Source organism: Xiphophorus hellerii, chromosome 3 (genome assembly GCF_003331165.1).
Source record: "Xiphophorus hellerii strain 12219 chromosome 3, Xiphophorus_hellerii-4.1, whole genome shotgun sequence".
NCBI classification, from domain to species: Eukaryota; Metazoa; Chordata; class Actinopteri; order Cyprinodontiformes; family Poeciliidae; genus Xiphophorus; species Xiphophorus hellerii.
Window position 1 is genome coordinate 33,710,983 of NC_045674.1, and position 24,043 is coordinate 33,735,025.

Genomic DNA, 24,043 nt, shown 5'->3' on the forward strand with positions numbered 1-24,043 from the left:
CTTTGATTTATCTGACATAAATATCAGTTCCTTTATCACCAGTCCATCTGTCTCTATTTTCTGCTAGTGTTGTTGATTTTACTTTGTTGGAGATCAGAGAAAAGAAAACCTTTCAAATCCATATTCAGTACAATCCATACTTAAATAATACCTATTATGGATGCGTCCATGTTTATACAGAGGCTTAAAAAAACTCAAATAGAGGATGTCATTCATTCCAGAAATTGAATTCCAGAATTACATTTTAAACAGGTAAAATAATACCTGTTGGAGTCTCAGTTTATGCAGGAGAGATGCTGGGAATCATTTTATCTCTACCATGGACTGAGGAAGTTGAGATATTTAGGAAGTGTAATTTGTTCAGATTCAAGTTTGTTATTCTATTCATTGAAAAAATAACCATTCACATAATTGACCAGACCCTTTTGTTAGAGATTAAATTATTAATTTATAGAATTCAGACAATGGGTTTATTAGTTATTTTTACATGGGTACCATTACATATAGGAATTAAAGGTAATGAGTTGGCAGTTAAATATGCAAACCAAGCAACAAAAAGTAGTTATATTATTGGTACCATAAAGTAGAAAGCAAATAGATTATTAAACAAAAGGTTAAGGAGAAATGGCAGAAACACTGGGAAAAAGAACTGGAAGGTGGCATTCAAAGGAAAGTTGTTATAATGAGGAGAAATAGAAAGGAGGAAACAGTTATATGCAGATTACATTTTGATCATACAGGGTTAAATAGTACTTTATTTAAAATGGGAAAACATCCAACAGGAAATGTGATTTTTGTTTTCAAGAAGAGACGGTGAAACAGGTTTTATTGTTTGTTACAAATATTCTGTTGAGAGAAAGGAATTAGTACATAGACTACAAGACAATAGTTAAATAAGATATTTCGGACAAACGTTCCACTTCTGAATCTTTTGATAAAGAGGATATAGAGAATTTTTAAAAATTTGTGTAATATATATTTAGCATTAAGATCCACACTCCATTCCAGTAGATGGCGGTAATGCACATCTACACATTGCTTGCCACCCACGAAAGAAAAAGAAAAAGACAACGACACGTCACTGAGGTTATATTAAAGAGAGAAGATGGCTAGCACTGCGGGTAGTTTTCGCCTGTAAGTATAAGTAGTGGCTTTATTTTCTGTTTATTCCAACTTTAGACCCATGGGAAGCTTTGTGTGGACCACACGAACAGTAGACGCTTCACTTTCACTTTAAATGTAAATTCGATGTGCGTATCTTACAAAGCTAACTCAACATGTTACACCTTAGAAAGTTTCTCTGTTTAGAAAAGAACGCGACTGTTTCAAGTCAGCAGTACCAGTGAGTCTGTAGAACATTAAAGCGACTGATGAAGGTTCTGGCAGGTCGGAGCGGGGTGTTGTTGACAGTCTTAGGGTTCGTCTCTACCGCTGCTAGTCCCAGCAGCAGCTCGCTGTCGGTTACCTTTCAGCTTTCTACCGGGCAGTTATAGTGAAGCTTCCAGTTTGCTCAGTTCTGTGGTCCACAGCACCAGCTATGGGTTTTGATGAGCCTACTGATGATGTGATCTGTTCTCCTGTCCCAGGCACACCACAGCGGAAAAGTTCTACATAGAGCAAAGTGATAATGACTCTGTGGATGTCCTGGTCATTGATAGAGTATCTACTGAGATGTCACTCACTGGTAAGCAATCACCCTCCTGTTAAGCATTATTATTATTTAATATAATATTTAAATGTATCTGCGATAGACTGGCGACCTATCCAGGGTGTACCCCGCCTCTCGCCCGGTGTTATAGATTAACTGGTGACTAAATTAACTGGTTGAAACTTATGCGCACCGCAGATGTTTTTAAATTGTAGGTGGCTGTCTTGATGCCTGTTGAAAAATGCTACTTGTGTGACAAAACCGTTTGCAAACCTGTACTATAAATCCCATTTGAAGCAAATATGTTTAATGTTGCATGTGAAAATTATATTTCAAAGCAAGTTTCTACAGAGCAGCGTTGAGTTCGCTTTGAAAACACCGCATTGGAGCATAACCAGATCAATGAGTAACACCACAATCCCATTCACATTCAGGTTCACCAGAATAAATTAATTTCATCTCATGAACAGCCACAATGTAAACCTAAGTGGGAGGTTTCTGCTTTTTGTAACCAGCAATGATCAGAAAAACATTGGAATTGACTCTCAAGAACCTGTAATATGATTTGCTTAACACTTCTAGCCTAGTGTGTGTTTTTGGCTCAGATCCTGCAATGCAGCCGCACTGTTTCTGAACTTAGTTCATTTTTTTAGCGACACTACCCACAGTAAGTGTTGCTGAACAATGAGGTTGGTGTCATCATATTTAATAAAATTTAAATCACATACCTGATGGTGTTGCTTGTGGTGTTTATGTGTCCAAATAGAGAGGAATATAAAGTAATGTTAAGTTATACTGCAATAAAATCTTATCTAAATGATATAAGGTTAACAGCCAATGTTGTAGTTGGTGGTGATATCCAAATTCACAAGCCAAAATTATAATAATAAATGTTCCTACATGATACTGTCAGACACCACCAACAGATTATGAGCCATATCTACAGTATTTGTCTGTTCTCTACTGGGAAACAATTTGCAGGCTGGCGACGAGGGGAAATAAACTTAAAAACAAAACGAGCCGCATTAAAATTAACTTGTGACAGTCAAACGGGGTCCTCAACGCAGATGTTTGTAAAAAATTAGGTGGCTGTGTCGTTTCCTGATCAAAACGCGACAAACGTAAATAAACGGATTAGAAAATGTCTATGATCTCTTCAAAGCAATAATATTTTTTTTGTATGTGAAGGAATATTGAAGAATAGATTGAAATATAACCAAAATATGCCACACTTCAAGAGGAGACTGTACTAAACAGTCAGAATTTCTACTATCGCCCAGCATTGTTAGAGCAATGACGATTATTTTACATTTTCTCAGTCTTATATTGACTGACATGCTCTGCAAACATGTCAATAAATGTAAACAGTTCTGATATCACGAAAACTAATTCTTTGCTCACTTAATGGAAGCCACATTATTTCGTTTGCACCTTAATTGGGCTGCAGACGCAAAGCTGTGTAATTTAGTAAGTTCACAATATCCTTACAGTTAAAAGTTTGCCTGGCAAACCTGTTAAACGATACTACCTTCAAAACATTGGCAGCAAGTGAATATTATTTTTTAGACAGTAAAATAAACGGTCCAAAACTTGAATTAGACAACATCTCTAACTGAACTCGTACCAGCGGTCGCTGAGCTCCGAGAGCAATGTTTTCTCCACTAAACTATATCAGCCGACAGATGTCCAATAATCCAACCTGTTATTGATTCTGATCTAACGGACACCTCGCACTTTAAGAAGCAAACCTGGAATAACTGGTGACACTTTCAGAATCTGTTTGAATGAAGATTTGAACCCGTTTCTGATGTAAAAGTATATAAGACAATAGCTTTTTGTCTCTTATAGTTGAGTATTAGTCACTTGATGAAAAGAATAAGAATGTTTAGTTAAATTATGAGAAAAAATATCAACAATAAAGAAGAAATGACATTGCCGCATAGATCTGCGGTAGCCATGTCTTCTGTAAATGAACTAGGAAATAAATGATAGAATGACACAAAAACAGTGTTTAAAAAGATTTAGCTATTGTTTTGTGGATATCTAATTGAAATATCATACAATATGAGGGAGATGTGAAAAACAACATAGCCAGTCGATCTTTTTAAACATTTTATTTTTAATCCCATGGCTCTTCAACATTTATGTGGCTTTCAGGGATTAATCTTTGCTTTGAGATCTGCTTTTGGCATCTTGAGAGCTATTTTGATCTTCTGGAAAAACTGAAGCAGAGTTTAAGATTGCCCATCAGTCCCCCAAAACAATAAAAACCTGGAAAATTTGACGTTATACTGTTACCACTTAGCAACAACTCATAGGTGGAAGTGAGAGCACTACACAACACAAATAATGATCCGGCTGGAATACGGTGCACTAAATAATAAAACAAGGAAACTTTGAGGCAGATCAATTTTTCTCCAGGAATTTTAATAATCGAGGTACTCTAATCATTCGAGGAATCGTTACAGCCCTAGTTCCAATGTGAGACAACCAGTTGCCCTGTGGTGAAGCACACACGTTCCACAGTTGGTGGTAAATTTGACTGTGCCCAACATGTCAAAGTGTCGTTTTGCAAGACACTGAGCCATAAGGTGGTGTGTGTCCAGATGAGTGGGAGCATCACATGGCCAATGTTGGATTGACAGTAAGACTGACAGATCTATGACAGGGCTGTCCATTATTAATTTATAGCTCTTGTAAATATTGAGCTTTAAAGCCTTACTACTTTTCCTGCTTAATTCCTAGTGATATAGAAATTCTTTACTTTAGAACACATGGCCACTAACCATTGTCTCATTTCTGGACCTCAGTGAGAAGCGATGTTCCTATGTCAGCTGAAACCATGCCAGTATGTGGAGTTATGGGAACTATTCGATTGCCAGCAGGTATGTTTAGCATGGTCAGATTTTATTTCTGGAGTATGTCAAACTGTCTGAACTCTCATTGGTGTGCTTTCATCTCCTTCATGATCTGGTTTCTTCATAAATCTAGGCATGTACCTCATAGTGATCACAAAGAAGATGAAAGTGGGAGACTTACTGGGCCATGCTGTGTGGAAAGCTCTGAACTTTGACATCATTTCTTACAAAAAGACAGTACTACACTTGAACGATGACCAGGTTGGTTCTTTTACCACCACTTACACTCCTCATGGCCCACTATAGCAGAAGGACAGCAAGCAGAAGCAGCATCCCAAACCGCACATTATGTCCAAAGTGCTACATAGAGATCAAAAAGAGACAGCAGTTCTGTGTGACAAGCTGACTTGCTTCAGAAGGATATGAAATCCTGGTTTAGTGACATTTATACATGTGGAAAGGTATCTTCACATTTTTATTAATAATCATATAGCCTTTTGCGGTTTTTGAAACTGAATAAAATAAATGAATGAAGATGATTATCAAATGTTCAAACAATCAACAGGTCTGAGTTAGAGGTGCACTAGATGTTTTTGGGTTTGATGCTTATTCTTGTCATTAGAGAACTGAGACTTGACTTGGAAAAAGGCTTTTGAAAATCTGTGGTGGGATTTCAAGAGAGGTTAACGGTGTCTAAACAAATACAAGTCAGGCTTGGGAAGGTTGTAAGACTTTTGTTTTTGCATTTATTCACAATAGTTCCTCTAGATGGCAGCAAATTAGAGTAAGTAATACATTTTCACTTAATGAATTACTTACTCCACAAATAGCTGCTCAGCTGTCTGTAGAGTAAAATTTGGTTGACATTTTTATTGTACTTTTCAAATTTGTCTATCAGCAAATACTTAAATATGGAATTAAGTATTTTAAGATGTGTTTTAAGATTTAAATAAAAGTATCAGTTAAACTTTAGCTGGTGTAGGAAATCAAGCAGGTACCGGACTGGGGTGGCAGTGCGTGTTTCCTTAGGATTATGTCAACCTTTTAAGTAAAGCTGCACACTAAGTGAATAACAATACACATTAGAGATACAGGAAATCCTTCCTGCCACATGCCATCTCACTGTACAATAAAAGCTAAATCATTGTTCTGCACTAATCAGTCCAATTTTGCACAACTGCACTGTGGCACACTGCTGTACATATATTTACATATACATATCTGCATTTTTTAAAATCTTTGCAAGGGCTGCTCTAAGTTGCTTTTTATACAGCATTTTATATTTTTACAATTTATAGCATTTTATATTTTATTTTTTATTTTATCTACAACTACTACTCAGTGGTAGTTGTTATTGTCTTGTCTCTATGCTGTAACTGCAAAGTAATTTCCCTGCTGGGATGAATAAAGTACTTCTATTCTATTCTATTCTATTCTATTCTTCTATTCTATTCTATTCTATTCTATTCTTCTATTCTATTCTTCTATTCTTCTATTCTATTATGATATACATGTGATCAGTATCAATAAAAAAACATCTGATAACACTTTATTTGAAGGGATGTGCATAAGACTGACATGACACATGTCATAACATAACACCATGTCATAAACACGAAGGAGTCTTGGTGAATGTTTGACTGGTGTCATGAAGTGTCATTTGGTTAAAAAAATGGCACTGCAAGGTTGACACTTTTAGTGGATTTTTAATGCAACTTTGCATTAAAAATATAATTTACCGAATGACATTTTATGACAAGAGACAAACATATGTGAAGACTCCTTCATGTTCACTACAGGTGTTATGTCTTGTTTATGACAGTGTCATATCAGCCTTTTGCACACTTCTTCAAATAAAGTGTTACAAACATCTGATAGAATATGCAATATATAGAATATTCACTGAACTCCAATCTAGAACTGCACATCATTCTGGGGGATATGGGCAGAGGAAAGACTATAGCTACTCAGTCTCTCACTATGTTAATTTTTCATATGCTAATCAGCTACTCCCAGTTGTAGAAATAGCACATTATTGCCATGGCTATACATCATAACAACTGAGAGTAAAAAAGAGCTGCACAGCATCCAAAATCAGAGAGAAAATTGTCCAAACATGCAACTTCTCATCCAAAAAAATTTATGAACAAAAGTCTAGAAAGGAACAAATCAGAGCCAACGTAACAGAGCTGCCACCATAAGCAGCACAACTCTAGAAAGTTCTAAATGTTTGGTGATCAGAACAATGAAGTAGAACCTGGAAAGAAGCAGACCTTTATATCTATGAATTTTCTATTGCAGATGCAAGACAACAAAACCTTTGTATCCATGATCAGCAGTGTGCTTCATACGGATGGCCTCTACTTTGCATCAGACTATGACCTGACCCACAGCCTGCAGCGTCTGGCAAACACAAGCCCAGATTTTCAAGACATGAGTCTTCTGGAGAGGGTAAGAGACACCAGACATCCTTTATAACACTTCTCTAAAACACGATTGTTGCTACCAAGCATGGACATTTCAAACAAAAATGTTTCAGAATCACTTGTAACTAATAGATTCTTTTTCAGATAAATCCCCCCACTATCTGCCCATATTCACATTGCACATGACTTCTAACTATTCAGTTAGCATGTCAGTTGTGCTAAAATAATCCTAGTAGGTATGTTTTCTAAAATTTTCAGTACAAACGGCACATCCAACACAATCTGAAGAGATAATCTTAGCAACTGTTGAGGAAAACTCCCCATTCCATTTTTTTCTTCCATCAGCTGTTCATGCTAGAATTTACGCCCAGTCTTCAGGACACAAACAGTGTAGACCAGTTGGAATTGTTGGCTGCCTTTTTTAGCCTACCAGTGTGAAGTGCACCAGTTCCTCCTGCAGCAAAACAGCCAATTGTAACATGCATCCAAATTTTAACATTGTGATGGTGTTCTCAAGTTATCAAACATAACAGTGGTTATTATGGCCAAACACTGACAGTTTTAAATTTAATCAGACTGTAGAACATATCTCCAGAAAAACAAGATCTCAGTCCCAGATTGCATTTGCAAGCTGTAATCTGGATTTTATATTTTATATCACTTTAGGAATAATGGCTTCCCCTCTGAGTTTTTTATTTTTATCCTAGGACCTATTTTACTGTGAATAGTGACAGAAAATACAGCTAGCATTGTATTTTGCTGGCATTTAGAAAATAAACATAAACTAGGAAATCCTAGCTGACCTTAGACTGGATAGGATAAGTCTGACTTGATGTCAGACAGAACATGTTTTACAAAGAAAATTCTGATAAATGATAACTGGCCTGTACTTGTACAGCTCTTCATCAAGTCTGTGTACTCCTTGGGGGGGGGCGCTGTGGTGGCTCAGGGGCAAAGCACGACCCACGTATTGAGGCCTTAGTCCTCGTGGCGGTGGTCGCAGGTTCGATTCCCAGCCTGGCGACATTTGCCGCATGTCTTCCCCCTCTCTCATTACCATCTTTCTTGTCAAACTACTTTCAAATAAAGGCCACTAGAGCCAACAAAACCTTAAAAACTCCAAAGTACTTGCACCGTATTCATACAATGATGTTCATTTCATTGTTATTTTTTTCTAAATTATTTCCAGATTGTAAGTTTGGTGTAGCAAGATGTTATCTCAAAGAGCAGGCTAAGGCCTGACAGGGTGGAGTTTGATTCTTATCTGGAACAAGAAACCAACTCTTGTGGTTGACTTCACAGATCTTCTTGAATCATAAGGGTTAACATTGCTTGCAATAATAATAGTGCTTTGAAAATATATATATAAAATTATTTAAAGACTTTATTGCTTCCTCTTGTTATGACATTTTTGTGTCACCTGTGCTTGTCTTGATTTTTTAAATTATTTTTTTGCATATCTGCAGTGCATAAATTTTTAATGTCATATCTGCTGTTGGTGTGATTCTTGTAGCCCCATTTACATGTTAACTCTGTTTGTTCCAGGCAGATCAGCGCTTTGTTTGGAATGGCCACTTGCTACGGGAGTTTATGACACAGCCAGAGGTAAGATACGTAAGTGACCTGATTAATAGCTTTTTGCCAGCACCAGAAATAAGTTTCAGCACGTCTGCAATATGAAATTCCCTCACTCCTAAATATTCCACAGTCAGCTGTCAGCTGAGTTATAAGAAACTGGAAGTGTTTGGGAACAACAGCAACTCAACCATGTAGTGTTAGGTCACGTAAACTGACGGATCGGGGTCAGCGGATGATGAGGCACATAGTGTGAAGAGGTCGGCAACTTTCTACAGAGTCAGTCACTACAGACCTCCAAACTTCATGTGGCCTTCAGATTAGCTCGAGAACAGTGAGCAGTGAGCTTCAGGAAATGGGTTTCCATGGTGACCAGCTGCTTCCAAGCCATCACCAAGTCCAATGCAAAGTGTCAGATGCTGTGCTGTAAAGCACGCTGCCACTGTAGAGCAGTGGTTCACGAATTATGCTCCTCCATCTGGAAATCTGATGGATGAGTCTGGGGTTAGCGGTTGCCCAGAGAACGGTACTTGTCTGACTGCATTGTGCCAAAGGTAAAGTTTGGTGGAGGAAGGATTATGATTTGGGGTTGATTATGGTGGGGGTTGGTCCCGTAGTTCCAGTGAAAGAAACTCTGAATGCTTCATCATACCAAGACATTTTGGACAACTCCATGCTCCCAACTTTGTGAGAACAGTTTGGAGCTCGCTCCTTCCTCTTCCAACATGACTGTGTACCAGAACACAAAGCAAGGTCCATAAAGACATGGATGGCAGAGTCTGGTGTCAATGAACTTGACTGGCCTGCACAGAGTCCTGACCTCAACCTGATAGATGAATTAAAATAAATGGGATGGGAATGGGATGAATTAGATTGGAGACTGAGAACCAGATCTTCTCATCCAGTATGTGACCTCACAATTGTGCTCCTGGAAGAATGGTCAAAAATCCCCATACACATTCCTAAACCCTTTGTACAACCTTCCCAGAAGAGTTGAAGTTGTTCTAGCTGCAGAGGGTGGACAAACGTCATATTGAACCCTATGGATAAGGATTCGGATGTTACTTATGTGAGTCAAGACAGGTGAGCAAATACTTTTGGCAATATAGTGTACCTGCTTAACAATCCGTTCACCTGAAAGGGGTAGGCTTCCAAAGTCGTTCAGGATGGACAATTTACGACCTTTACCTCTAAGAACTCAAAGAGCAACATGACTCTTGCATCTATAAAAGATGCTCCTCAAAGTTAACCTGTAGTACAGATTTCACATTACAATACATGGGTGATAATGAAAATGAAATTAAAATACTAAATGGGTGAATTGATGAATTGGTTAAGAAATATTTGTCATAACCCAATGTATCAGGGGTGCACCGATTGCAGTTTTCTGACTGATCGCCAATTACTGATCTTTAAAAAGCCTGACCTGCTGATTCCAATTTTGTCCGATATACATTTTTTTTTGTCTGAAATGTTTCTAAATGTAGCAAGAAAAAAACTGAGTTGGTAACAGTGGGGTGAATATTATTAACTGCAAACATGCAGACATGAGCTGTGGTCCGGTCTGTCAGTCAAACCTCTCTCACAGGAGAGCAAAAGAAGAAAGTGGTTGATTTTAGACTTTTGCTGACGTAGTGAAGATCTGTGGATAAGATCGACTTCACGTGTCGGCCAATTACTGATAATCGGTGCACCCCTGCTTAACAAATGTAAGCATGGTTGCTGTCTGTCTTGTCTGCTGGGTTGGGCTGCTGAACAGCTAAAGTTTGGTGAGGGAGTGTGTGTTTGAATTGTTCACATGGTAACGTTTCCTCACCTGTTTTACAGTTGCACAGGTTTGTGTATCCTGTTGTCCATGGTTGTATCCTTTTCTGTGGCTGTCTGCCTTGGTTTATTTTTTCCAATAAAATTGTTAAGGTTAGAAAGTGAAATGATGAAATCATAAACTTCAATAAAAACATGTTCCTCTACTACACTGCTTCAGAGAGGGAGTCTCAAGTCCTTCAGCCTTTTTTCAGTGTATAAATTGATCACAAAATGATGAAATCGTAGTCTTTGACTGGATTATTATCAATCAATCACAAGGCCAACATTGATATAATCACTCCATTCTGGTGGTGGAGCAGAATGTTGACACAGATCGGGAACAAATAAACTGATGTCTGATTTTGGAAGTTGAACAAGAGTAACTTTTACTATGTTTGTTTGAGCCACACATTTAAGATGTACTTTATCATTAATACATTTGATCTTCCAAAGCAGCAATTTACAAAACATAAATATTTTAAGCATTTAAATGATTTCAACCAAAGTCTAAAATAACAGTAGACATGTTGGCATACTAATAGTAATTTAAAATATTTATTCGGAATATTCTGGTTTCATTTGAAAATTAACCTTAGAAGTGAGAATCATTAATTGGTGCCTGACTGTTGATTAGAATACAAACAACCTTTAAGCTCAGTGGGGAAATCCAGGATTACCAGCAGCAAAGCCACAGGCAAGTTGAAGCATGTGTGACTGTTGCTTCATGCTGACCCTCTAAAGTGCTTATCAAAAAGTTAAATACAAACAGCAATGCATTAACTGCAATCTATCTTATTTTATAATGAACCCAACAAAAAACAAATCTCCACTTGAATCTCATCTGAGGTATGTTTCTGTATTGTTTCTTGGTTGTTTTTATGTGTCACATTGAGTCCTTCTGTTTCCATGTACAAGTATTGTTGGTTTCTTAACATGTCTCCTTCCCAGTCATTACCATTAACTCGAGCTCCATCAATGGAAAGGTGTTTGAGTGGATTATCATCTCCAGAAGAAGCTGTTTCAGAGCCGGTGTCCGCTACTATGTCCGAGGTAACTGCTGCAAGCTGTCTTTAACTTGGCTAACGTCTCCTGTTGCTCTGTGACCCCTGCAGGCTCTCTGGAGACAAATATTTGATGCTGTTTTGTCATTTGTCCCCAATGTGATGAACAAAACTGGGGTTGGTACCCAGAAGTATGGGGTTGCAGTTTTTATTCAACCGTTTACTGTTGTAAAGCTTTGACACTTTTAAAGTTGCTTGTTTTTGTTTTTTTATAAATGGCATTGTGTTATTATCTGCGGGTTGATGAGTATGTCCAAAATACGTTATGGTACGATGTTCACATTAGTGAATGACTAGGTTTTTGTAGTAAATGACAATAAAACCAGTGCAAAAGTTTATATTTTTATGTATGCTATTATTATAATTTAGGCAAAATGAACTTTCTTCTAGTTTCTAAATATGTTTCTGTTTTTCTAGCATGTAATGGTAATTACGTCATTTGCATGCTTCTTACCACAGCATACCAGCTTTTTTGCAGACATTATTATCAAGATAAATGTCTTTTTGGTTGTTGTTCATTTAACACAGGCATTGATTCAGAAGGCCATGCTGCTAACTTTGTGGAAACTGAGCAAATTGTGCAATACAACAATTACAAGGCTTCATTTGTGCAGGTGAGTCAAACAGCTGAGATTCCAAGTCATCCAGCAGTGGGAAAGTCAACCAATCAATAACGGCTTCTAGTGTTGTTTGTTTTTTGTCAGGGCTTTGTAAAGGGACAGCCTTAATATTTGGATCTTCACAGTGCTGATTTGCTGGGTTTTTGATTGAGATAGTGAGTCTGTTAGTGACCAAGCAAAGTAAATTGATTGGCTGCTAGTGTTTGCCCTTATTTTCTGTTTCTTGATCATAGGTTTTTTCCATCACTGTTCAGTCTGCATTTTCCATTTTCCATATTCATTGAGACATACAAACCTTTGAAGTGCATCTTTGCTATCACATTTAAAAATGGTTTGCAAAACCAGTGCAAGCTTTTAAACTTTAAACCATGTTCATTTGTTCTGATGGAAGAGCGAATGTGTGTAAGCATAATAATTTTGTCCTTATGCAATATGTTCTGTTTTTCCTAGACCAGAGGCTCCATCCCTTTCTATTGGTCTCAAAGGCCCAATCTGAAGTACAAGCCAAAGCCACAGATCAGCAAAGTGGTTAACCATGTCAGTTTTCACTCTTATTTTACATAAATCATGACATGACATTGTACGTTTTTTTACTTTTAATGTCTTATGTACTTTTCCTCTTTGATTTTTGTTGTAGTTAGATGGATTCCAGAGGCACTTTGATTCCCAGGTTGTTCTGTATGGAAAACAAGTCATTTTGAACTTGGTGAGCAAACATGGTTTTATTATAAGTTATAATTCTGTCCTATAAATTGTAAAATTTACAGACAGCTAGATAGTGATTTCACTGGGGTAAATAAATTTCCATCTATAATTCCATCTTTCGTTCATTCACCAACCAAACATCCTCCAGTGAGTTGGGGGTCTGCCCTGGGGTCTCCTCCCACATGGCTGTGCTTGGAAAGTCTCCTAGCAGCCGTCCTGATCCCATTCCCAAATCACCTTACCAAGCTCTTTTAGTTGTAGAGGAGCAGTGAGTCCACTCTGATCTTCACCAAGTTTTAGACATGCCACCGACTCCTATCCAGTCCTATTCTAGTGAGCTTCTCCCTTGTGTCAATGTTTTTATGATGTATAGCACTTTTTGAAATGCCTTGTTGCTGAAAGGTGCTGTAAAAAGTAAAGTTTGATTGATTGATTAGTCACATAAAGTCCTCCAGAACCACAAGGGTATCCCTATGGTATTCTTTTCCAGAACAATGCCAGTTACTATGAGTTGCTTGTTCAGTGCATAACCACAGACAACAATCTGTTATGACTTGAAGCAGCCAGGGTTGATTCTCACTCACTGGAGCAAATTTTTAAACAAAGACCCTCAGCCAGGGCCTTGTGAGTATTCCCACTCCTGCCCAATGCTGCTCTCCCAAGACAGCCCCTCTCTAGGAGCAAGGTTCCAGTGCCCAGGTTCTGTGTTCAGGTAAGTTTAACTATAACTACCTGGTGCCAGTGGCTAGTGAGGTAGCATTCCAATGTCCATAGAGCCAGAATATGTTGGATACCTGTGTCTCCATCCTCACTTGCCACTTTACTCCCAAAGCACCTGAACTAGTCATTCCTCCTCCCAGTTTGTCATAGCTTGTTTTCCAAATGGACTCAGCCCAAGGAACCAAGGCTTGATGAACCCAAGGTACTATGCAGTGAACCCCCACCGCACCACATTGCCCCCAAACTTCCTTGAAGTTTTATACTGTCCAACTCCTATCATAACGTTTGAATCGGTCTTGTCTGACCCCTCCTTTGAGGCTAATCTGGGATGGGAGACTCCACTTGGGATACTCAGACTTCTCCACCATGTTAGGGGTGATTCTACTGAGACAAGGCTCACATTGACTGAATTATGAATGGGCTGTTTTTATCACAGATTTGTCTATTCTTCCACAGATCAACCAAAAAGGTTCTGAAAAGCCTTTGGAGCTAGCATTTGACAAGATGGTAACCAGCTCGGGTAATGGTATGATCAAGTAAGATCACTTCCAAGTTTACCCCTTAGTCTTCACATGATTCAGCTCTGCCTGTATATTCATAATGCGTTGGTCTTTGTGCTTCTTAAAGAATTATGTTGGAGTTTTTGGCTAACAGATTGTTTCTGTGCAGGTACATAGCATTTGACTTTCATAAGGAATGTAGTCGGATGAGGTGGCATCGGCTTCAGATTTTACTGGACAGTGTTTCTGAAATACAGGATGAATTTGGGTCCGTTTTTTGGCTTTAGGCTTGTCCATTAAGGGGTTGCTGTTCATCAAACATCATGGTGTGCACTACATATGGTTTCAGATATTTTCTTGTGGACGCTGAAGGGAAGGTACTGATGAACCAAGAGGGTACATTTCGGAGCAACTGCATGGACTGTCTGGACCGTACCAATGTCATCCAGAGTCTGCTAGCCCGACGCGCCCTACAATCACAACTGCAGGTATCTCCTCACATGCACTATGTCAACACAGAAATTTAAGGAAATAAATGTTTTACAGTTAAAATAGTTTAAAAATTCTAGAACTTCTAGTCTTAAAAAAAGTTGTTATAACCACTTCCGGTGTGCAGTGCTACAAGCATTCTTATTCTCTAGGGAGAGAGACTTCATGTCAGATATCAGGAAATAATTTCATTCTTATTCTGTTGCAGAAAATTGTGATGACCATTTACCTCCTTTTTTCAAACACTTCTCTTTCTTTGCCAATAAACATTGTTCCAGCCATCTCCTTGAGATTCACTATGTTAGCCACTAAAGATATAAATAACAGGTGGAGCATCCATCACAGTGACATAATATAGTAAAGTGTTTACAATTTGGACTTGGTCTTGGGGAGGCATGAAGGGGTTATTTTTAGGGGTGTGTAGATCGATCCATCCCAATTTCTTTAATTTTGGGTGATCATTGATTGGTCAATACTTGCATGTGAAACCGATTTTATCCACTGATTTTTTTCTACCACCTCAAGAGTCTGACAGAGGGCTGCATTTGGCAATGGACAGCCTTCTGTTGCCAACTTTTCAGCTTTTTTGACATATTTGCTACAGAAACAAATAGTTGTAGGCCAAAATCAGTCAAGCATTTAAATATGGATGATCAGCCCGAAAACTGCAATCGGTGCACCCCTACCTTCTTTTAACCACAGAAATAATAGTTACTCGTGATGATACAAGCAGGAGAGCAAGCTGGCACTCCTTCTTCCCCGCAGTTCGTCCATGACATTTGTTCCATTCCTCCTGAGCATCATGCTCAGACCTTGGCATGGAAAAAAATGCTGATATTTTTGTCTGACTTGTAGGTTTTTGCAACTCTTTCTGTATGCTCTCTGGTGGGAGTTTGACTCCTTCAAACAAACATGCTTGTAATATCAATGAAGTGAAAATAATTCTGCCAGTCACAGACATAAGCAATATTCAACTTTAAATGTTGTGAATAGAATAAATGCAAACAAAACTAGGTGATGACCAATGTTACGTCCACCAGGCTCGTTTGGTGGGGTAATATTAAAGGAGACCACACAAGAATTTTCTGATGAAATAAAACCTGAAAAGGGAATACCTGAAATGAGAAACCAAAATAAATTTATGCAAATCCTCTAACTAACCAGAAATAAACAAATGCAAAACAAACCTAACAAAACCCAACCATAAGATACAAACCAAACCAAATGGAGTTCTGAGGAGGGAGAGGGAAAAGCCTCCTGTCTGCTGCAGCATGGCAGCTTTAAAGCAGCAGAGCACCAATCAGGGAAAAACATCACACCTGCAGAAGGCCTGGATCCAGAACCCTGCAAGGAAGAAGGGCAGAAACCCACTGCAGCCGTAATACCAGCCTAAAGGAGTGCGGTAGAGTAAATAATCAGCATTAAGTAATACAATGAGTCATCATTGTTGGCCTAAGAACTATAGAGACTGAATAAAGGAATAGTTAGTTTCACAGAAAGCTGAATTCTGGAAACACAAGAAATGTTTGAACCATAAATTCAAACTTTTAGGTCAGGGGTGCCCAAAGTGGGTCCTGGAGGGCCAGCATTCTGCATGTTTTAGTTCTCTCCCTGGTGGTACCAACAACCTTTTCAGCATGTCAATGTTCTTCTTATGCCTTTAATGAGCCATCATTTGATCCAGGTGCGTTAAACCAGGGAGAGAACTAAAACATGCAGGATGCCGGCCCTCCAGGACCCACTTTGGGCTCCCCTGTTTTAGTGTGTGTTCTTGGTTCTGACAGCTGTTGATATTTATGGGTGTCTCTTTGCAGAAAATGGGACTTCTCCACCTGGGACAGAAGATCGAAGACCAGACTAATTTTGAGAAGATTTATAAGAATGGTGAGCATTTCCCCACATAAAAGTGGAATGGAATTGAATGGAACTGAGGGGTTCACTATACCCTCAGTTCCATTCAAGCATTATTATAACAACATCATCTCTTAATAGTGACAGTTAAGCCTTTTGTGTTGCTGGTACAGTTCCAAACATCCAAGGAATGTAGTTTACAGGATATCTGAGGGGCCCCTCAGTGTCTGGCACCACACTGTTCAGCAGCCTGTTCCACAGCACCAACTCTTCCAGTTGAACAAACTGGTAGCTTTCAAGCACCTCTGCACAATCATAGAAAACCCTGACATTACAATGCAAATGCTCAATATAGCAATATTGATTTTCATTACAGGTTTGAATGTATAGCTTTCAAACCCCTAGTAGGGAATTAGTATTTCTTACTAGGTACTACATCTAAGTAGTCAAATGAGATTGTAAATCTTCACATATTAATATTATGATGAAAAATGTTATATATTCAGTCTGCTTTCAGTGATCACTGGTCTTCTGGTTGGTGACTGGAACCAGGTGAACAGGGACCTCAACGTGTTCACTTCCCTCTGACTCCTTGGCCTCTGTAGTCTTGTCTAGACTTTAAATATGACATCTAATAAAACTTCAGAGTTAAAATGGAGGCCTTAATAACATTAGTGTTTATCACTTTATGTTCCTCTTAATTTATTTTATTTCTTTGCAGCGTGGGCAGACAATGCTGATGCATGTGCCAAGCAGTATGCTGGAACTGGTGCCTTAAAAACAGACTTCACCAGGTCAGTGTTTTCACCGTCTAACAACCAGCTGATCTGTCTTCATTCTTCTCTGTAGAAGTCTCAGGTAAAAACTAGGTCAGTTTTAATGACTAAACTAGCTACACCACCATAATGTGAACTTTTGAATAAAGGTCAGTTTGCCTCTGCCTATTCATATTCACGTTCAATTCAGTTAATTCAGTGCCATTTCACAAGTATCACTTCAAAGCACTCTTCAAAAAATAATTTTAGTTTAGTCACACATACATTCCAGTTCATCCTAGTTATCAAGCAGTATAGTATGCTCAGCTAATTATTCAAAGTACCGTAGTTTAAAAGAATTCTAGTCAGTGACTGACGATCACAGCGACGGTGGACAATCACCAACAGACCTGGTTCAACTAACTGCACTCAGAGGCTCCATACGTCACCACTTTTATAACTCAAAGAATATCTGCAAATAGCTTCATAGGATTTATTTGATGTTGATACTGTTTCATAAAAATGTTTCAGTGATGTCTTGTTGCTGTAGTGGTGTTCTGTGTGTTTCAGGATGGGGAAGAGGACTGTGTGGGGTGCTGTGATGGATGGCTGGAACTCTGCAATCAGATATTACAAGAACAACTTTTCAGACGGCTTCAGGCAGGTGAGTTTAGTCTTGATGGCAATATTAGGATTTGTGTGTTAAACCCTAATCAAAGCACTGACTGAACTGGAGACACTGCTGTGTTGCAGATGTGTGAATTGCACAATTGTCTAAATTATTTGAATTTAACATGATTAGGACTTTGATGATGAAACACCTACTGCTATCCACCTGTCTCTTTTTCTGCCGGTGTGACTCACAATTTGCATATTTGGGTTTGACATAAAGCCTAATGCTGGGTACTTGCTGAGTCATAACCTGACTAAAGTATTAAAACAAATGAAACCAGGATAGGTAGAATAAGCCTTGTAAAGCAGACATTTGGAGCACCATCGGGGGCCTAATGTGAGATAAACACTGGAAAATATATGCATTGTTTTTGTCAGGTTTGACACCTATTAAAGACAAATTAAACAAACACAGAAAAGACAAGAGAGTTAGATTCTTTTTATCTCGCGAGGAGAACGGATAGAGATGTGTTTCCAGTCACACATCTCCAACCGCTCTGAAAACACATTTGTCCGCTCCTCTCTTTTTATTACTTTCCGAGTCCCTATCACAGAGAACACTGCAACTCTAAGGGGTTGGGGCAAAACACTTCATCACAGTTGCAGTGCTAATGACAATCACTAACTAAAACACATGTTATCTTGCACTAGATTATTCTGTTCCAGACACAGGGTAAAACAGAGCAAGTTGTACATCTTCATGGCGACAGTTTTCTAGCTATCTAACAGGTAAAGGATGCAGAGGTTTCTGCTGAGCGATAACCCTGTTGAAAACAGTTTCTCTGCTCTTCCTCAGAGAGGCCTTCTGAGAAAGGAATCAAAGTAATTCTACAACACAGAAACTTTCTTTATGCTAAGATGAAACAAAACAAATAAAGGCATATAAGACAAGAACATTATAAAGGCACATGAAACAACAAATATTTGATAATAATATATACAATTTACCTAACAGTTTTTGAGAATTCCTTGTATATCCAATCTCTGGAAATGAGTAAAAAGATGTCCTCTCCAGATAAAGGCATAAAGGTCAAGAAACTTTAGCTGATTAATAAACTATTATTATTAAGTCAGAAATATATTCTGCAAAACTGAATATTCTTGACAGCCTCTTGCAGTAATTCAGTGGTACAGAAAAATGTTTGGAATTATCCCAACAGAGAGGCGAACTTGAGCCTTAATGACTTGTGGCGGCTCCTGCATGTGGGTGACTTGCTCGGCCCAGTCCTTCTGGGACTGGACCGAGCAAGTCATCCACTTGTTGACATCCAGCTTCCATTCAACTGGAAATAATAATACCCAGGGTTTGCATAATAACACCCTTTCAGCTATGTTGAAGGGGCATTAAAATTTTATTTTATAATAATGAAACAAATAATCATAAAATAAGTCAGAAATAATTATGATTTATTTTCTGATTATTTTTCTCCTTGCTTCTTTTTTTCCTTTAGTTCAGAATAAAACCTTAGTATGACTCTAAAGCAAGAATTGCTTTCCTGGCCACAGTTTGTCACGTAAAGTCAGGCTGACTTTGACATCCTAAATCATCTCAGGGTAGAAGCCACCTCTGTTTGTGTTTTAAACCAGGACTCCATTGACTTGTTCCTGGGGAACTATGCTGTGGACGAAGCAGACTGGATCACTCCACTGCAAGATCCCAAAGACTGGAAGTTTTTAACTGTAAGAAAACGTCAAGAATACAAACAAAGAGTTATGTTGTTGTACTAATTGGGATTCTTGTCTGTTTCTCTTTTCCAGCTGCCTATCGTCATGGTTGTAGCTTTCTCTATGTGCATCATCTGTCTGCTAATGGCTGGTAAGAAACAATTTGGTGAACTAACACTAGCAGTAATTGATTTGGAATGGCATGGAGAAGTTCTGATAGCAGCGAGACTACCTGTGGAACTGTAGGGCAGGGGGTCTACTCAAGCACTTTGAACTGGCTTGCTGCTGAAAATGAGCTATATAAATGAAAGCACAGTCAGTTATAGGAAGGGTCCATGATGTGATCAAGTATTTGAAAGATGAAGGTCATCAAAACCAAATCATGAGTTTAAATGGCTTATTGAAGGTGTATCCCATATAAATGTGTAGAGTGTTCAGTAAGTGTACGGTAGGTGCTGAACTTATTGGCTTGTGTGTTTCAGGTGACACGTGGACTGAGACTTTGGCCTATGTTTTGTTCTGGGGAACAGCCAGCGTTCTGACAGGTGGCCTGATCCTGTTTAATGGACGGGACTTTGTGGATGCTCCCAAGCTGGTTCAGAAGGAGAAGTTGGACTGAATGTGTGCGTGTGGAAAGCAGCTGGGCCCTGGCGACCTTAACATGTCATCACTTCCCCCCCACCATCGCCATCTGCAGGCCTGGAGCCTGTATTAAACATGACCAGAGCAGACGAGGATGATGGCTACCACAACCAGCCCAGTGTGAAACAACTGATACTGGGACTGGGAGATTCTGCAGGGGTTCTGCTGCTGTCCACACGTAACCCGTTGTAGTGGACAGGACTGTGTGTCCACTGGTGTCCTAGTAGAATCATCAGTTAAAGGACAATACTGAGCACTCACACAGTTTCTTTTTTTCTTTTATCTTTTTTGAGTGCATTAATATGTGATAACTGAGAAGACCACATCGTTGTAAATGAATGACGCTTCAGAATGTACATGTTTTATATTTGCATTTGTTAAAGCATAGATTAGATATTGCTGTTCAGCAGCTTTGTCAGTTTTTTTGCCCTGGCCTGTTTCAAAGTGAGCATTATATACAGCACCAATTTATGGATGACTTGATGCCTTCAGTAAAGCAACCATCTGCCAATAAGAAGGCTGTTGGTTCCATTTCTGAGTTCTTGTCCACATGTCTATTGAGCAAGACAAACAACCTGAAATTGGATATCAGTGTGTGTGAATGTGGGTGGTTCATTATGACTAAGCAGTATCATAAAGAGTGGGGAGAACAAGTATTTAATATACTGTCGATTTTGCAAGTTTTCCCACTTCTGGATGCAAAGCATCTAGAAATTTCAAATTTTTATCATAGATTCTCTCCAACCTTGACAGAATCTAAAACAAAAATCCACTGTATGATTTTGAAGTAATTTGCATTCTATTGCTTTGTTACATGCAGTGTTACCTCCCTGCCATTAAGTCCAAACCCTGTTGGAGAAAATAAATAAACACACCACTGTCTAACAAAGTAGGATCAACTGTACACAGGGGATAAGGCATCTGCCACCACATTCTCTGAACCCTTCTTGTGATAAATTATAAGATTAAACCTCTGTACCATCAATGACCAACGCATCAGCATTGGTTATACATCTGAGACAAGAAAACGATGTAAACACTGCCATCATCACTGACATCATGTAAATGGCTTTACAACACCTTTACAAGAGGTGTTGTAAAGCTCTTGGCTTTGCAACACCTCAAAGTGTTGTAAAGCCAATATCATTGCAAGAGTTTCTTTTTCAATGGTGGAATAGTTCATCTGGTGAGTTTTGAACTTAGCAGAAAAGTAACTCAGAATGGCCACACCATCTTGGATACTGAAAAAAGTGGTCAAGGTTCACAAAGACAGAGATGTCAGATGCTCTCAAGATTAAAGGAACTTGCCAATATCCCTTAAGCAGATCCAACTTGGTAATGAGTGCAGTGGGACAAAAAACTATCAATACAGTCTTACAGTTTAATTAACCCTTGGAGGTTTGACAGAATTAAAGTGATCTTGGATTAGTTGAACATGTTGGCATAAATATGTTGTAATTTTCCTACAAACTAAAATATTGATGTTTGTGATACAACAAAACTCATATTTACTTCAAAAATGTACATCTTCTGTTTTTCACCGTTATAGTAGGTTTTTCACCCATGGAGGTTGCCATTTTTTCACCGATGGGTTGATGGCATCATGAAGTCCACTCTACTGGAATCTACACAGTAAACACAGGACGGCAGGCTAACTTTATCTGAGTAGTTTATTATATTGCGTTTGATCAGTGTAATTTTATATAATGCCCCACTGTGTTACTGTTGACTGTAATTTTTTTTAAAAGAAAAGGGAGAAAAAAATTGAGGCGAATCTGAATAACATCATACGGAGCCCTCTAGGGCTATCATCCCCAACCCGCGGACCAGTACTGGTCCGTGGACCAATTGGTACCGGGCCGCATAATAAATAATTAAATTTTTCCGTTTTATGTATTATCTTAGTCTGGAGGATCATCTATTTTGAAGATTAATAATCACTGAAAGCCGACATAAATGTTGGAAGAGCCATGGGATTTAAAATAAAATGTTTAAAAAGTTCGACTGGCTATGTTATTTTTCATATCACCCTCACATTGTATGATATTTCAATTAAATGTCCACTAAAAAAATAGGAAAAAATAATTTTAAACTCTGTTTTTGTAACATTATAGTTTATTTCCTAGCCAATTTACAGAAGACATGGCTACCGCAGATGTGTCATTCCCTCCTAATTGTTGATACATATATTTTTCTCCTAATAAACATCTTTATTCTTTTCATCAAGTGACCCTAATACTCAACCATAAGAGACAACACTGAAAAAACAATTTTCTTATTTAGTTTTACATCAGAAATGGGTTAAAATCTTCACTTATACTGAGTTTCTGAAAGTATCACCAGTTAATCTGGGTCTGTTTCTGAAAGCGTGAGGTGTCAGTTAAATGAGAATCAATGACAGGTAAGAAGATCACATTTCTGTCTGTCTAGTTTAGCTCTCTTGGAAGTCAATGAATGCTGGTATGAGTTCGGTTAGCGTTTTTGTCTAATTCACTTTTTGGACCAGTTTTGTTTTATTGTCTAAAGAAATATTCACTTGCTGCCAATGTTTTGGAGGTAATATTGTTTGACAGCTTTGCCAGGCAAACATTAACTGTAAGAATATTGTCAAATTCCAAAGTTGCACAGCTTCATGTCTGCAGCCCAGAGATGTCTTAAGGTGCCATTGAAATAATTTGGCTTCCATAAAATGAGCAAAGAATTAATTTGCACGATATCAGAACTGTTTACATTTATTGATAAATTTGCAGAACCTGTCAGCCAATATAAGACTGAGAAGATGTGAAATAATCATCATTATTCTAAAAATGCTGGGTGATAGTACAAATTCTGACTGTTAAACTGTGGGAATCCTAATTTAAAATGCCATCAGTGTTTCAGTCTGTTATATCAAATCAATCAAATTTTATTTGTATAGCACATTTCAGCAGCAAGGCATTTCAAAGTGCTTTACATCATATCAAACACAGAAACACAATGCAACATAGAATCAACAATCAAAACACGACATTAAGTCAAGTTCCATCAATAAATTTGTAATTGATTACGTTTCAAATACAATCCTAAACAGGTGGGTTTTTAGTCGAGTTTGCATCCATAGAAGGTTTACCTGTTACACTCCTACTGTGTTATATGGAACAAAATATCTATTGCTATTTTTATTCTCACTCACAATCACACAGTTTAAAACGATGTAGACAGCATTTCAATGGGCTTCTCGCACAAGGCTCCGTACTCCTCTTTCACGGAATTTCGAGCAGGGACTCCGATGTCCCTCACGGATTTTTGTGCAATTCTATGGTACCTGTTAGTGTCTAGAATTTACAGGGTTTCCGTTAAGCACAATGACCCTCAGTCACTCGCTGTTTTTCTTCCTGCATGGGGCTCCGTACACCTCTTTCACGGAATTTCGAGCAGGGACTCTGCCGTCCCTTACGGATTTTTGTGCAATTTCAACAGTTCAAATAGTTCAAATAACACCAGATTCAGGTGGATCACAAGTTAATCTGGCTGGAATCTCTCCACTGTTTAGCACAATTTCCTCTGGAGGTGTAGTATATTTTGGTGACCTTTTAATATATTCTTGAATTTTCCTACACATAAAAGGAATTATTATGTTTTGAAGAGATCTTAGAGACATTTTCAAATCCATGAACTGATCTATCTGATGTTACCTAAGCGATTACAGCAGTGGACACAAATAAAACCTGTTTCTATTTTTCAGTTCAGAACTAAGATTAGATAGTCTGGTTGCTTATCCAACAACGCTTCACCACTCCCAGGGTTTATTTTTCTGGGTGTTTTTTTTATATACACACCTGTTTTTAAATTAATTTTCCATAATAATTTACAGCTACCTCTTTATTCTTAGTTGACTTCTGAACAGATAAAACACATTGTTAGGTAATTGTAGGAGAGCTTATTTTATTGCTAGTCCAACCCTGAAGGTTGGACTGGCATCCCTATATATATATACACTGCCTGGCCAAAAAAAAAGTCGCCACCAAAAAATGGTCACACTCTCTAATATTTTGTTGGGCCGCCTTTAGC

The 24,043-nt window shown here is 38.3% G+C and overlaps 1 protein-coding gene across 2 annotated transcripts; it reads left to right on the top strand.

The window, feature by feature from the left end:
- The first annotated feature begins 1,047 nt into the window (after nt 1-1,047).
- Nucleotides 1,048-21,994, top strand: sacm1lb (SAC1 like phosphatidylinositide phosphatase b). 2 transcript variants are annotated; one of them, XM_032558349.1, is made up of 20 exons: nt 1,048-1,134; nt 1,587-1,684; nt 4,459-4,533; nt 4,640-4,767; nt 6,808-6,957; nt 8,478-8,546; nt 10,335-10,368; nt 11,262-11,363; nt 11,903-11,988; nt 12,445-12,531; nt 12,632-12,700; nt 13,876-13,955; nt 14,089-14,187; nt 14,269-14,407; nt 16,223-16,292; nt 16,981-17,053; nt 17,585-17,678; nt 19,274-19,366; nt 19,445-19,502; nt 19,834-21,994. In XM_032558349.1, the coding sequence occupies exons 1-20, from the start codon at nt 1,106-1,108 to the stop codon at nt 19,968-19,970; spliced, it is 1,770 nt and encodes a 589-aa protein (XP_032414240.1). In that variant the 5' UTR covers nt 1,048-1,105; the 3' UTR covers nt 19,971-21,994. The 2 variants fall into 2 exon arrangements, with proteins under 2 accessions (XP_032414240.1, XP_032414241.1); XM_032558350.1 differs by having other exon boundaries at nt 8,478-8,537.
- The last annotated feature ends 2,049 nt before the right edge of the window (nt 21,995-24,043 follow it).